The sequence below is a fragment of the Anticarsia gemmatalis genome, chromosome 15 (genome assembly GCF_050436995.1).
Source record: "Anticarsia gemmatalis isolate Benzon Research Colony breed Stoneville strain chromosome 15, ilAntGemm2 primary, whole genome shotgun sequence".
Taxonomy (NCBI): Eukaryota; Metazoa; Arthropoda; class Insecta; order Lepidoptera; family Erebidae; genus Anticarsia; species Anticarsia gemmatalis.
In genome coordinates this window covers 1,003,129-1,020,339 of record NC_134759.1, presented here as the reverse complement: position 1 = coordinate 1,020,339, position 17,211 = coordinate 1,003,129, and the positions used below count along the sequence as shown (strand labels likewise).

Below are 17,211 nucleotides of genomic sequence, written 5' to 3'. Positions count from 1 at the left end.
TTACAAGATGTATTGAAGTGAATAAGGCCAAGATTAGAATTTTAGCGGTCACGCTAACAAACTCCGGGCTACTTTTCAGAGATATTCTAAAATAAATTTCAAAAAGATCAGTAAGTATAGTACTATTGCCGACCCGGGAATACAACCCGAGACCTCGTGATCGACAAAATAAATTATATTTTCTGAGATCTTAAAATCTTATCAAAATCGCAAAATTATTCCCTCCAAAGCGTATTCGAACTATTCATAACCTAATTTCTAGAATTCCAATAAGATTTTCTATTCAGTTCCAGTCAGACTTTGCTGAAGAAATTGCCATTTTCGTCCCTTTAAAGTCTTCCATGCCGTTAAACTCATCTTCAATAGCCCTCAGGCGTTCAATTTTAAATCTCGTTGGACATTTTGTCTGTCCAGATATTTTATTTTACCAGACGTTTTATTTCGCCTTTTCAATGCCGTTTTTGGCAACGTTATTTCAATTTGTGTTTAAAATTGCTTGACCATTTACAAACAGTACTTCTACTGGAACTTAGAGTAAAATAGTAAATAAACAAATAATTATATCTGTACTATAAAACTAAATTAGTGGTAATACTTCAGTTACACTCTAAGCTAAGTTGGCTATTGAGATAACAATATTATTATTTCAATATACGAAATTCGAAACCTAATCACTAATACCAAAATGAACCAGAACTGTACACGCAATCATTACTAATATTATAAAACTGAAGAATTTGTTTGAACGCGCTAATCTCAGGGACCACTGGTCCGATTTAAAAAAAATCCGTCAGTGTTAGATAGACCATCTATTGAGGAAGGCTGTAGGCTATATATCAACACGCTACGACCAATAGGAGCAGAGTACCAGTAAAAAATGTTACAAAAACGGGGAAAATTATGTGACAAAAGCGAAGCTATATACCTGCAGTCCACGTAGACGGAGTCGCGAGGAGGATATATATAGATACAAAGTTACAGTATAAAATGAGGCTAGACCTAGCAACAATAGCACACAATCTAAACATTTATCATCGTCTAATAATTACCAACACCGCGATGAATCCATCATCAAGAGAGGTTTAATTAAAACGGATTGCACTACCGACGTTATTGTTGTAGCGTTGTTGTATTTGGCTTGCTCTATTTCATCTGTTGTACTGTTAATTGTTTTGATATTCATTTGTGCAGAGGTGAAATGCTTTTAATATTAGCTGTAGTTGTGAATAAATGATTGGATTTGTTGTTGGTTTAAGGTTTAATATTAATCTGTTATGTTAAATACATTTACAGCCATATTTCCCATAGGAGTAAGTAAAGACCAGAGAACACTTCTCTCTCGTCTCGTCATGCATATTGTATTTAAATTAATGTTGGTAAATATAGCTAAAATCTAAAAATATAATGCATAGAACGACAGTAAAAAAATTTACACAATTTTTGTTTTACCAACATCTTTGAAATAAGTTTGGTATATCTTAACTAAATGAATATTTTAAATCCGAATCTGAAATTAAAAACAAAAAACACTGAGAACTAAATATAAACCGCAACAAAATCCTAATTTTCTATTCATCAAATCCATCCCCAGATTCAAAATAACACAGTCAAATTAGTCAGATTTCTAAAGGACATACGACAGAAGAAAATAAGAAAGAGACAAACTTCGTCCGAAAACAGACTTGTGTAGGAACGTCGCATGAATAAAAGATTAAAAAAAACTCCGTAACATCGAAGAAACGGAGCAATTCACTGAATAATTAAAGGAACAAAAAGGACAGCGGAAAGGAAAAAATGTGCTCTCAAATCATATTAATTTTGAAAGACCTTGATGTTTCTGGTTGAGTTATTCTTGCTAGTTTGTTTTTACATGAAAGCACTATTTATCAGCAAATCGCTATTCTGTTAAAAGGTGACATTTACCATCTTAGTGATTGCTTGAATAATGATTCGGTAACATAAAAAAAATCTAAATTTTACAATTTTAGATATCAAAAACTCAAATTCTGGACTCCAAATTGTCACCGTTTTTTAAGAAAAGATGTCAAAATTTAAGTGTTTTGACGAAATCGACAATAAAGACAATAATATATATGTAGGTATTACTTTTAATGTGCATCCAAACCTGAAAGTACCAAACCAAAAAGGATATCTAAAGATATCTTCACGAAAGATATTATAAACAAGATACCTAAATAAATACCCTCACAATATTCTTCAAGAAAACTTTATAAATTTTAAAAATAGCCTACATTTATATAATCTTTTGCAACGATGCTGAAAATCTCTCCTTCTCTTAAGACGGTTGAAGTCGTGGCAAAAAAACAGATTATTTTTTTAAGTCTTCCTTGATTTCGTTAAGCCGCTTATTAATTTCATCTGGCGTTTCTCCGTGTAAATCATTTTTAGCTGTTTTTGTACCTACTTTGTTTAAATTTATGCTTAAATGGGTAAAGGGTTATGGTATTCATTTATCTTTGTTTATTCTCACAAAATGTATAAAGAAGAAAGCTTCTTAAGCTAAATAATTCCATACATTTTCTGAAATGATAATTGGACTACATATTAAAACTAGTAATAGAAAATCTATCTTTTCACCTTACCTTAGTAGATGAAAAAAAAAAAATTACCCCTGTCGACTATATATTATGTTAAGCGTCGAGACATTTTGTTTGAAAAATTTAATGAGATAGAATATCTATAATATAAATCGTATAAAATGCCCTACCGTTTTTCAAAAAATACATTTTTTCAAGCACATATTAATTGTCCACCTATTGATACAATAGTATTAAGTGTGCCTTTCAATTGATCTACAATTGAAAAAGTAATCCAAACACAAATTTCTTAATTGATAAAACTCGGTTGTTTACTTCCAAAATGTTTATGACTAACGTCTGTAAATCATTTCGTACACAAACAGTGATTTAGCTAAGTCCTCCAGGCGACATCCCACTCATTTATTATCCAAGACAAGCCTCCGTAACCCAGAAGCTTCATATTAAAAGCATTTCCATTCTTCATACATAATAATTATGTAAGGTGTAAAGGTGGGGTCTTACTACATCGGGGATTGCGCAAAGCGGAGAGATAATAACAATCATTCCTCTTTGAATAGGTTTAAAAATAAAAGTTACAGGCTTTGTAATTTTTTAATACTTCTTGACGTTGCAGAAGTTTAAATTCTTTTTGAATAAGCGATACAATAAACTGCAAAGTATTACTTTCCAATATTAGAATAGCAAATAACATACAGCGTATTTCTTCCCTAAATTATACCAAAATGGCAAGTAAATCGCCATAGTTTTCGCTAAAAGATCACAAATCCACGGACAATAAGCAGTAGCTTTTATAGATTAGCGACTGTAGCAGATTTCAAAAGAACTTATATTCAACAAATAATTTGAAATACCTTTTAAATAAGCTATATGAAGAAAGCTAATGTCACTACCATAGCCCCTTTTCGCTCATCTCTAGCAAAAAAAAATCATCACCATAGCTCATACCATTGCTCCACTCAGCTCATCTCGACTCAGACCACACCCTACCTGCAGCTTCCGTACAATATTAACGTTAATATACACGGTACGTTCCCGGGATGCATAATTTCCTCCATCGCTTCCCTCCCAGGTGCCGACTGCACTCACCTATTTAATTTTACATTACACACGCTGCACACGTTTTAAATTATCGTATAATAGACGGCGGTATCAAATAATAGGGTTTATTCGGTCTGGAATACGTTTGCCGTCATTTAAATGTGGTGTCGGAATACGAATAGTCGAAGTTATGTTTTGTATACATTTTGCAAGCAATATGGTTGAAAATCCAATGAAAATAGTTCTTATGTGGCTGTAGTTTTTCCAATGAAAAGTTTTTTTATTTCTAAGTTGTTTTATTAATTTCTAAGTTGTTTTATTTCTGTAGTTTTTGGAAATGCGGGGGTCGAACTTTTTGCCGAAAAAAATATTCATATTGGTCATCATACAAGCTTCGAATCTGTTCTGTTTTATCGTCTACATTATAATACGGACAACAAAATTAGTACCTAATACAGGCTGCTCTCAAGAATATGTTCTTGGTCAAACTATATTTGTAATTTGATTCCGATGATGCAGACGCAGTGCTATTTTTGGATTAACTAGATGCTAAATATTTCTGAATTGTTTCAGGGCTGCTGTCATGGGACTCTGGAGAGCACCAGGTCGACCTGGAGAAGGAGCTGGCCACCCTCACGGCGCAGGCACCCGAGGGGGAGGAAGCGAGATATGGTACGTACATCAATTATTTCTTATTTCAATCTGAAAGTTGTGACGATAATCTCTATTTGTATATAAAAAGAAACTTACTTAGGGAATGAAAAGACGGGGAATTAAACTTCCCAGACAAAAACAAACTTAAGCACTCTTCTCATAACATTAGAAAGTACATAAGTCAAAAACTCAACTACTTAATGTTTTCAAATAACCAAGCTTAAAAACTTTCCTAAAAACACAAAGTGGATTCATTAAAGCAAAAACGAAACACATACTTATGTAATAAAATTGGAAAACTGTTTTTTATGTCCTTCTTTTAAATGATTATGGCTCTATCGTTAAGATACAATTTCGCCGGATTATAGATGTCCCAAGAAATGATTCAAGCTTATTTCTCTGCAGACAATAAAAGTAGATGTGTTTGCTTGTCCTTTCTTATATCAAAACAATTGAACCGATAATAAAAAATATTTTTAGAACTATAGATATAAATACATAACACAATAATAACATAAGTAAGTTAATAGCTATAAATAAGTAACATAATAATTGTAAAGAGTTGTATAACTATATATAATATAATGTAAGAATTGAAATAGAGCGCCATTGTCGCCAACAGACTGTTATGCAGTTTGGCGATTTTTTGTGAAAATTCAAATTTTATTGTTAAACTTGAATAAATGATTTAAAAAAATATATATAATATTTAGAATCTGACATGGTGATAAAGGCCCGAGAACCGGCTATTTGAAGTAAAACGAGCTATGCAGACAAACCACGGGTATATACTAGCTGGTATAAAAGGCAAAAATCAAGTACTTAATGCTTTGAAATACCCACGCGAGCTTAAAAACTTCGTCCTAAAAACACGGACGAATTCGTTGGAGCAAATCAAAATATTATATAATTTATTCATTGCTACTGAGAGGGTTTTATTTGGTTAATAATAAATTTGAATTCGTTCAGTCAATATTGAATTTTCTCTTGAAAGTATTCGCTTTTATTAAGTGGCTGGAGATAGCTTTTGATGGATTAAGTATGAAGACTAGTGGGTAGTTCTTTTTTAGAGTGATCTAAATAAGCCACGCAGAAGGTTATTTCTCGTGGTACCTAGATAATAGAAGGCAACCCTTTGACCAAATTTCAGGTTTAAAACTCCCATACTTTAGGTTGTGCGATGTCAATCACTTAGAGAAGTCAAATAATTTAATATGTATAGGTAAAGAAAAGTAGATAGAGTTATTATATTTTTGTTGTAATCGAAAAGTTCTAAGCATAGGTTAGTGTTGTCATAAAAATTTAGTCCAGAAAAAAAATTCAACGTTTTTGTTCACAACGAGAATCCACTAACAAAACTGGGAAAATTCTTGTCGTCACGTCAAAATTTTCGTACATTTCATATAGGATAAAAACGTCTACCGTTTATCGTTTCGTGATCGTAAATAAAATAGGATCATAGGAACGTGTGAGAATATTCGATAAATCTGTGAAAAGTCGCGAATCGTTTGAACACGTGTTGTCAGGTTGAGAAATGTTCACGCCACGAGGGAGGGAACGTGAGCAGGAAAAGATTTGTAGAAATAACTTTGAAGGTTTTTGTTAACGATTCTGACAAATATAAATACTGTCTTTTTAAGAATTTTATTCGAAATGCTTTTTAATTCAGAAATCTGTATCAACCAGTTAATGCCTGATGAAACAGTAAATATTATTATGAATTTTGAGATACAATTTTACACCTATCAAATTTTATGGCTCAGCCATTTACCGGAGAAGACATCTTTGCATTTACAAATACTACGAGTAGAAAGAAATGAAAAGTATGTATTACCCGAGAATGGTAATTTTGCTCATTTACGAAAATTACAGCATTTTTTTTTATTTAAATAAAAATATTTCTAAACCAAATTATGAAAGAAAATTGTAATCATAGTTTACAACTGGTATCTAATCCAATTTTATCTCAAAAACAGAGATATTTTAAACATTTCACTAAAACATTTAAATATTTCGAATAACTTTTACAAAATAAAGCTTGAAACTATAAAATAATATCTAGTTGGATTTAATTTAATGTTAGAAAGTGTAAAGCTTCCACTCGGCTTGCGGTCACGGCTTGCGGCTTGAAAAGGTTTCAGCCGTTCAACTAAACGTTAATTAATAACTAAAGTTTGTATTTAGTACTACTATCTGATTATATTTTAAGTCTATTTTAATAAATAAAACAAACTTTACCCCATTACGTTTTCACTTCTGGTCAAGAATCTCTTCTCGTAATACGGGAAGCCTTTAGGCCGCGATGCTAGCCAAGTGCGACTTGGAGATTTGACATACCTTCAAAAACTTTGCTTAAGAGATCTTAGGCATGCAAAGTTATATCACGATGTCTTCCTAAGCCGTAATTCTTTCTAATACACATATACCTTTAAAAAAATCGGAAGGTCGATTTTCACACAACATAATTGTTTAAACGATCCACAAATAAACGTTTGTATGTTTGTAAAAGTCCCCGCGACGCAAGAGCAATCCTTAGAGCGGGAGCTCTTTATAAAAAATGAAGCGGCCCTTTGACCACTTGCGTGCTTAAACTATCACTGCTATTAACTAACAATATGAACAAAAATTTTTAGTGCCTAAAATAAATTAGAAATATACACAACAAAACCTAACATTAATAAAAATCTTCCTAACACTACCACCTGTTTCTTACATAAAAGAAAGAAGGTTAATAAATACAATTTATGTTCCCTCATTGTTCTGTACAACAATACTTGTGTGAGATAAACGTTCATTGTTTGTAACACTTTTTGTGCTAAGACATTGTACTGATACAAGTAGAGCACTGTTTCGAAGGTGAATATACGGAATAGGAAAAAAAATCGAATCATGAACATAAATACACAACTTCACGCTTATTATACTTGAAGATGTCAGCAGAAGTATAGAAAACCCACCTACATTTCGCATCTTTGTTACGAAACTCCTAGCTACTATTGAGAATATTCTACTGCAGAAAAGTATTCTAGTACTGGAAATATTTTGATAGTATTTCAGTTCATGTCGAAAATATTTTTAATAACCGCTTGTTATTTAGTTCCTCTGGCAACCGCTAGGGGCGCTGATCTAATTCTCATACAAATTTGTCACTAACTGACTGCCGATAGTGGTAGAAAATCACGCTACCGAAACCGTAACTCGATAACGTCATAAGGTCTAAAACCATGTAACACATGAGACCCTAACACATGAGGTCCTAACACATTAGTTACATCAATCTATCAAGCATCATGTGCTAACATTGATTGATGGGTGCTATGATCGGACGCTATTAGTACCGTGGTTGTGTTGTTGAATTAATGGCGATTGGGAATTTGTTATTATTAATGATATTAAGATTCATGTTGATTACTTAATATTCGCCCTACCAGATGTGCTAATTCTTGAGTACGTTTAAATTGCTAAAAAATATTCTTAGAAAAATTTGACGCATTTGAATTCAATTGAAAGCTTCCTCTTTTTAATAATTATACATATAATAATATGTTGTAAATTCGAATACATAAATTCCCCTAACATTAATTTATTCGTACTCTTCAGTAATACTCTTCAGATCTAAAAAATAAGAACTGTCAAAGTCGGCCCACCTTAAACAAGTTGAAAAATCGAATTGACAACCACTCTGTTGTAAAGTCGGTTAAAAAGAATATTCTATTTTTCTGTGCAACCATGAAAAACTCTCATTTCAATATCACACCAATGAAAAAGAAAACAGTTTTATAAAATTTCGTAGTCACGGAATCTTTATAAAAGATCGTAATCTGAAGGGTAGTCATAAAAACGTCGTAAACTTAAGATCTTTAAACAAAACGAAAGATAACAGTTTACAGCTGAAAATATTACTGAAAACTGAAGCACGAGAAAAAAGTTGGTTGTAAAATTCTTGGTAAAATTTTGTTTTTCTTTTCATACTAGCTTTTGCCAGCAGATTCACCTGTGTGGATTCCTTTTAAATACGTTTGTCCTTTTTCAAGATATAGACATGCAAATTTTTAGTGAATTGGTTTATCTGTATGTACATAAAATAATGACAAATACACCAAGTACCTACTACGTATTCATATTACCTATATATTTTGATTACTGAGCATAATATAAAACGGTTTTTTTGTTGTTACAACTGTATTTTATTGTTGGCAACACATAATAACTATTTTTTTTACGAATCCTTAAATTATACCTTGCTTCCTGAATATTATTAACTCGTCAAAATTATCATAACTAAGCTACTCTATAACTTCATAGAGTAGAGCAGTTCCCCATTATCATAGGTCACTGAAGGCAGGTGGGGTCCAAAACCATTTGGCCTAATGTATTTAGTTTTATTAAGGTCAAATATTAGTGACAATTACTAAACCCTAGCCCAAACAAGGATTAAACATTAAATTTATTGAATTATTCGTTGCCCTAACAACTTTAATTTTGAAACTTTAATGTCCCCATTATACCTACGTCATGTAAATAGTATCTTTTACTTAATTATGACGTAATAGCATATCTACTAATGAGTTCTTGATGTTTTTGAAGCACATAAAGACTCTGAAATACTGAAAGTTACGCTAATTGATTGGTAAATGAATACTAGGTTAAGTAACCTTTACGCTTCAACAGGAATGATGGTTAATGGCTTAGGGGTATTTGAGCTTTACTGCACTGCGGCCCTCGCTTTGAATTAACTCTCGCTAAACCACTCTGTAGCATCGTGGTAAACAAGTTCGACAATAAAATGCAAAAAATATAAGTATGATGTTAAAATTAATTGTCACTATACTGATCATTAAAATATAAGAATACGAATGTCTTAAGCAAAGTAAACGGATGGAGAGAGCAAAATTATGCAATAGTAATTTAAAACATAATAAGCTGTCGTTCTTCTAGAATAGTCCATTATTAATTTAATATTCTCTACTAAAAAGTTACTACTAAACCGCGTCCTATTTTGTTTAAAATTTATTATTTTACCTTTGAAATCTAAACATGCAATATAAGTTCGTGCGATGTTATAAAATGGTAGGGTTGTTTTTGAGATAACATTCAACACATTGTTAGTTGTTATTTATTAGAGAGCCTTTTGTTTTAATTGGTTGTTACACGAATTCGGGACATTTCGTTAGGTATTTTTTACCGATGTGGTGTTTTTTGAAACAATTAGAAACTTTATTTGTTTGTAGGTACAGTTGGATGTAGAAAACTAAAACATGTTTTACTTATTTTTGATCAATTCTACTCATTATATTATGTGAATGTATGTATACGGAATCTAAAAAAAATATTTTCTATGCAATAGTATTTTGTAAAACTAACCTATCAATCGATACAAGGTATAACCAAAAACGGTACTTTGTGAAACAGTATTTTAGAACATGAAAAATCTATACGATGTGGTACTCAAAAAAAAAATCGTTAATTACACTTATTAAAATAACGTTCTTGAACAAAAACCATGTCTAAAATCTTCGAATTAATAGAGACGTTAATGAAATCAAGATTCATATCAATTTCGAGTAATTCACAACATTTACATTACTTTCTTCGCTCGATTTTACAAAGAAAATATACAAATACTCTTCTATAACGATTTATTAGCTCCTAACGATACAAATAAGCCTAACGACATGTGACCTAAAGCCTTAAATAGCTAATTTCCTCGCCAAATTGTTCGATACGTTTATAAATTAATGTTAGTCGACTGCCTCCTACGATAGAAAGGAAAATACGCTTATATTTTCTTACATGACGCGGAAGAGCGAGCCAAATTGACTTTGAATGGTTAAGGCTTTTTTGCGACTTTTCTTACATATTTTTGGCTTAAATCCATATTAAAGGTAAGGTTAATGTTAGCTTCTATAAGAATCAGTTAATAAATAGACATTTAAAATACAGATACTTAACATACATAACATAAAACTTTCATAAGCTTTTTAATGCCTTTCGTCTTAGATGCTTTTGAGAGCTTTAAAAATAACTCGTTTGGGAGCAATTTCTCATTCAAAAGTAATAAAAAATCTAAAATAGTGATTTGTGTTCTGAGATTACTATAAGGCGCACGAGCTTAATTATTTGTCTTTATAATAATAATAAATAATAATAAATATTATTGGACAACTCACACACGGTCATTTGATTCCAAACTAAGCAGAGCTTGTACTATGGTAACCAAATAACTGATAAACATACTTATATACTTATAAATACATACTTATATAGATACATTTACATCCAGGCTCAGAACAAATACTCGTGCTCATCACACAAAGATTTGTCCTGGGTGGGATTCGAACCCACCACACGCGGCGCTACGGTTGTTGCGGCGAGGTGACCGCTTAAACCACTGCGCCAAACGTGGAGTTATTTTATACTTTTATCTTAATCTGATATAATAATGAAATAGAAATAAATCATTTCAGTCTTCAATTAACGTCTATTTTTAAAGGCACAAAGCCTAAATAATTTACAAACGCATTATAATCACTCAACTTACTGAAAAACATACACGCAAATATTTAAAAAACAAGATCCATGATTTCAATAAGTCTCTATAAAACTACGTACCATTACACCGTCCCACAAAATCCATAACCACACCCTATCACACGAATATAACCGTAGAATATATTCTGAAATGTAGGGCGATGTGAAATGAGCGCCAAGTTCACCGTGAACCAAGTTATCAACGTTTCTACTCCACTGACTCTCACGATCCAACGCAAAATGATTGATTTATGTGTTTATTTATTTTTTCTTAGGGTTTCTGTTAAGGGATTGATGAGATGGATAATATCACGCCTGTTATTCCCCGAGGCGTAGGCAGACGTGTACGAAATACACCCACATTGAGCTGTTTACTATTTAAGTCCCATGTTAGGTGGTGAGCTTATTGCCATATACCGGCCTCGTTACTTGACTTCTGGTTACTATTAGGAAATATTCTGATATAAATTAGGAAAGGCCCGACCCGGGAATTAAACCCAAATCCTCCTGATCATCAATACCAATTGGGCCACAGAATTAGTATAAAATAACTATGACAATTTAATTCAAATACTGAAAGAGCCAAGGATAGTGAGCCTATACTCGTATAGCAGAAAGGGATTCTCTCCCTATGTAGGTGAACGGGAGGCTAGATGACTTCCTGGTGACCGACATTCTGGCAGCGATGCTTTTGTCATATAGCCTTCGAGATTTACAAAGAAATCAGCAAAATACTTATTGTCTATAATGTACTCTATAAAGAAAAGTTCTACTTAAACTCTTATTGATAGATCTTTTTGAAGTTGCTAAAAATGCCGAACTCTAGCCAAATTGGGCGACAACTAGTATTTAATGGTTAAGTATAAGATTTCAGATTGCTGGAATATACAAGACTCTCCTGGATTTTTGTATCTTATACCTAAGGATAAGCTCCTTAGACCCGTCCAGGGGCCATCAAGGCCCGGATTTAAAAGCCTAGCTTTTTTCGCTAAACACGTAGTGGTTTTGAGGCACTAGTAATAATTTCGTCCTGGAAATAATAAGTTTTTATTTGGCTGATCTAGTAAAGCATCACCACGCCTAATTAAATCCATTCGCAACATTAATTACAATAATTCCATCAGATTGATTCGATTCAAATTGATTGGATAATCCTGTTTTTCATATCAATTTTAATATAGAAATGATCAGTGTAACGAAAATATAATCCGATCAAATTAAAATGGATTCCAAATAAGCCTGGATTATCACGGCGGGTGTGGATCGGAAAATCTGTTTTGAAAATAATATTGAAAAATTAATTTTGTTTCTCTCGATTTCCATTGCGAGATTTTTGATTTTGATTACATTTTCAAGCAGCGAAAATAGATTTAAGTTTGAGTAAATTTTAGTGCTCTACTTGAAACGGTATTCAGAATGTATTTTTGCTCTCCAAAAAGGCATTTACTAGATGAGGTAGATTTTTTTGAAAGTGTCCTAAATTTATTTGATCTAGTATCTAAAACAATTTAGCAACTACATGAGAAGTATTTCATATCTAAACGTTAAATAAATTTGTAGTTAATCACTCCAACATAAATATTTACCTAGGCCTAAAATATAACCTTGACTGTTACCAATTAAATACAGTTTCAAGGCTTTAATTAATCCTTGAACAAATCAAACACACGTTTCACCCCAAAAGCAACCCCTACAAAATCCTTAGCAACACTTCAAAACCAGTTTTCAATATCTACACAAACTTCACCTAGAAATCTGAAACTCCAATTATTTCTAAAGCCAAAGTAAACAGGCTGTATACAGGCACTTCACCCTGTATACAGGGGATTTACTCGGCTGTATACAGAGTGTTTGAATGTATTGAAATCAAGGGGTGGTATTAAGGGTTTGTATTTTATACGTATCGGATTACGGCATCGAGATGAGCAAAGAAGTGGAGAATTTTCAATTTATTTGTATTTGGTTTTTATTTTGTTTTCGTTCTCGATACGGATTATTATTAGGGTATCGTGGATGATACTATTTTTTTACAATCTATACATCTTTTCTATTACAATATCTTAAAATTTACTGTTTTGTTTTGTATACCTTTTTATATAAATAAATAAATTCGTAGCAAAGCATCATTGAATCGGACGGATAATTTATTACTATAGTAATACTTTTTGTAATAAGCTACTAACATTAGATTTAGTTGTCTTTATGTGTCTTTACTAACACTATATGAAACTTTGTGGTCTGAATTAAAAGCTAATTATTATTATTAAAGCATAGGTTTTAGTCTAACTAAAATATTTATTAAAATTTGTTACTTTCAAGTAAAGATTAGGATTCCCTGCTTTGAATTTTTTCGACTGCCTCCGTGGCGCAGTGGTTTAGGTCGCCACGCCGATACCACTGCAACGGGAGGTCGTGGGTTCGATTCCCACACGGAGCAATTATTTATGCGATCCACAAATAATTGCTTCGGGTCTGGTTGTGCTTTGTGTCCGTTGTTTGTATGTTTGTAAAAGTCCCCGCGACACAAGAGCAATTCTTAGTGCGGGAGTTGTCTTAAAAAAATAGAAATAGAAATAGAAATTTCTCAAAAGCCTTCTTTTTTCTGTTCTAGTTAAATCCTCTTAAACGCATCTAGATGTTCAAAAACTCGAGCAGTTTCATTAAAAATTCCTCACTACGTCTCAGTTCTCTTCGTTTAAGTCGAAGCTCCATCCATTAATCGGATTAGTGTGTGTTCGATATTGGTTCAAGATTGGAAACGGAAGGTTTGACTCAGCTTCGAGAGATAGCTGATTGCAATACTTTAACTACTCTTCTACTTTTCCAGGCGTCTTTATTGCATAGGTTTTTTTACTTAAAAATCACAATAAACATACTAGCTCGTTTAAAACTATTGTGACAATGAATATTAAACACATATAATACAGTTTTATAACTATTTAACCGTTTGGAATAGTTTCTTAATTTTAATTAACTACTCGTTTCGTTTGATATGTCTAATATTCTAAATTATTTTCTTGAGAGCATGCAAAGTCCTCAACCAATTTGGCTGGCAAGGTGAACACAAGGTTTAACTCTGGCGAACAGCCAGCGGTAAAAAAAAACTGCGCTGTCAGATACATTGTACCCACGAATAGGCGATTTTCAAGATCCCAACACTGGCATATAATTATTGTTGAAATATACGCAATGCCAATATTATGTGTACTTGTCTCACGTACTTGCAAATATGCATCACAGAGTTAAAAGAAAGTAGACTTACTTCAAAAGCACTAAGCTACTTAGCATTTCTTTGTTGCAAAGTTGAAGGTCATATAATCCGTGTCAAAGGCAGTGCCTATTGTAACACCCTCCCTTTGTGTGGTGTGAACAAACCTCTTTTGTTCGTTTATGTTGTTATTTTTTTTATTCTTGTTTAGCTGTTTTGTTGAAAAGCCTTTTTGTATGTTCCTCAAGAGGTGTAATGGTGTGATCTTAGGATTGGGGTTTTGTTTGAACGTGGAGTGTCTTAATGAGGACTTAAGTGGGGTTTTAACACCTCTTGCCAAAAAATTACATTTCTATAGGCCGTTTTTAAAACAAACGCCTAAAATAATGGAAGAAAGGCAACTTCTCTTAAATACCTTTTCAGTTGAAGTGCTATACGTACAACAATACTTTGAGCAAATATGTCAAAATCGGCATTTTGTCTAGAACTCATAAGCTTAATTTCAAGAATTCAAAGTATCATAACACCGAAACCGTCAGACTTTATTTGAATTGACTGATACGAGCTTATCTGCAACAGTCCATATTTGCCTATATCGTTTACTCAACCGCCTATCTTGTAAAAAACGCAATATGCATAAACAATATAATTAGACTCAAGGTCACATTTACAAAGAATTATCTTTCTTCTTCATAAACAATAGTAATCACATCACTGTCAGTCATTTATCAAGATTCCCTCCGAGATCTCATACAAATGATGATTGGAGTCAAAACGTTGTATGAGTCAATACAATATTTATTCATTTTCCCTGTTTACACCCCCGGGGTTTATTCTGGGGGAGATCAGTTGGCGGTTGTTTGTCTCCCTTGGTAATAGAAATTCTGACGTATGGAAGATTGTATAAGTATTTTTCTGTATATTCGTGAATAACTTATGTATTATTTTGTATTAAGATGTACATTAAGTATGTCAATAATATGAAAACATATCTCAAATTATCCACCAATATGAATATAGATAATATTATTGATTTGATTTAACTGTAAAAATACTGCGACTATTCTTTTTAAAAGCCTTCATTTCATATCTTACTATTATGTGAACCACATTGTTTAATTCGGTGATTTAAAAGAGTGACAATGAGTTTCATGCTCTTGTCATAAATACCAACATTTGAAGTAATAAATGATTTGATTTTTAATTGAATAGATAGACACAAAAAATAAAAAAAAAACAATTAAGCCACTTTAATTTTAAATTGATCTCTAAATAATTCAGACAACATTCCACACCTGCCCCAATTTCCTCACACATAGTTACTAATTCACAAAACATTCTAAAAACGTTCCTTGTAAAACAGCATGGCCCCGTACATTCTATTCACACTATCTAAAATGAATATTGTTCGTCAAAGTCGTATATTGAACCACGAGCGACGCAATATTTCGACCACTTTGTATCTACTACGCCAATCGTTCAATGAAAAGTTATTAAAAACGTATGCTAGCGTGTGGTCCTTTTTGTTACAGCCTTTATATAAGGCTTAGAACATGAAATTGCAATTAGTATGAAAAATATGTTGGATTACATTAATTTTATAGGAACATTCTGATTATGGACATCACCCTAATACTTTTACAATGCATCAAAAACTAAATCTGTCCTATACTGTAGTTTGTTATTAGTTGAAAATAGAAAAATATGGTTGATGACCTTTACATAGGGATCATAATGTAATATTATGTTTCATTTTATTTTTCATTAAATTACATACAATTTTGTATCGATGGACCAGTATCCCTAGAAAAACTACAAGACTCCAGGAAAAACAAATAATATTAAACGGAGAGAAAACTTCATTAAAAATCCTAACTAACTTAAAACATGCACGGCGGTGCACCGCCAAGTTCCACACGTAAATTAAATTACGACCTTTTACGATGCATAACACTGTTTTCTACACAGCTACACTACAACGCTCGCCAATTAAGCCTTTGCCGGCTTTTATACCTTCCACGTTAACACAATTACTGCTCGCCAACAAAAAGCTGGAAAAGCGCGTATATGGACGTGCCTTCTATACAAAAATGCGTATAGAAATACGGTTGAACAGAATTTTGAATAGGACTGGTTAGAATTGGAATAAACGAATCAACTTACCTGAACATGTTGTAAATATCATTAAGGAAATAATGATAAAAAATTTAACCTACTTTAGATTACAAATAATCTAGACCTTAAAATTAAGCTAACAATAATATACTTTAATATACTTGAAGCGCGACTTTCTACAGTCAGTACTATCAACCATCGACAACTTGGCATTTAAGATGTTCTTTCAAATTTTTATACAAAATTTGTCGATAGCTACTCGGTCAATGCAGGAAATTGCCCCTCTGAATAACAGATCTTTTCGTGAAATTATTATTGCTAAGAACTACCCTAACCACATAAACTTAAAAACAGAAAAGACAGAATTAAAATTAGCCTCCTGTTGTGAGTAGCTACTTCACAGACAGACATATACACGTTACAACAGCGTTTTTACGACACTAAAAAAGGTTTTTTGTTCCGAAACATCAATTAGTTGGGAAATTCGAGAGGCTTTGACATTTCGAAAACAATAGCCCGGGTATTTTGTTCGAGGTATTGATCGAACAAATTGCTCGCTAATTGGGAATAAAACGTTGTATAAAATATTGTCTCTCCCGTGGACGTGAATGTCCCTCCCGTGGCTATAAATATTGAGTTCGAAGGTTGTAATATGATAATGGTTTGTTAGTTATTGAAGAGTTTTTTGTTTGATATTATCGATGTTTTATTTATAGATATTTAATGTTAGTTTTTTATTACTCTACTTTAAATATTATAGGATCAAATTCTTTTCTTTCTTCAGACTATCAAGAATTGTTTCAAAGCTCATCAAAATATTTCAGTTGTATGAAGTTAGTATATATTGTAATAATATCTGTACTTTGGTATCAATATTAACTAAGATAAAATGGGCACCCATCAAAAGCCCAAATTTTTCTTCTATACTTAACTCCATAACATCTAAACTTTCGCGCTAATTACCCTATTCTATTATATAATAGTTTACTTTACGATTCCAACAATGTATCAGAGAATCCCTCGTTTAACTCTCCCTTAACCAAAAGTACACAATAGTGAAACATTAATTCGTACACACTCAAATAACCACAGCTCTATTTAATC

The 17,211-nt window shown here is 32.3% G+C and overlaps 1 protein-coding gene across 1 annotated transcript in view; it reads left to right on the top strand.

Moving 5' to 3' along the window:
• Window positions 1–17,211, top strand: part of LOC142979051 (uncharacterized) — a 194,740-nt gene that overhangs the window by 110,277 nt on the left and 67,252 nt on the right. The window contains 1 exon segment of the mRNA XM_076123812.1: window positions 4,173–4,271. Coding sequence (XP_075979927.1) covers window positions 4,173–4,271 — 99 coding nt within the window.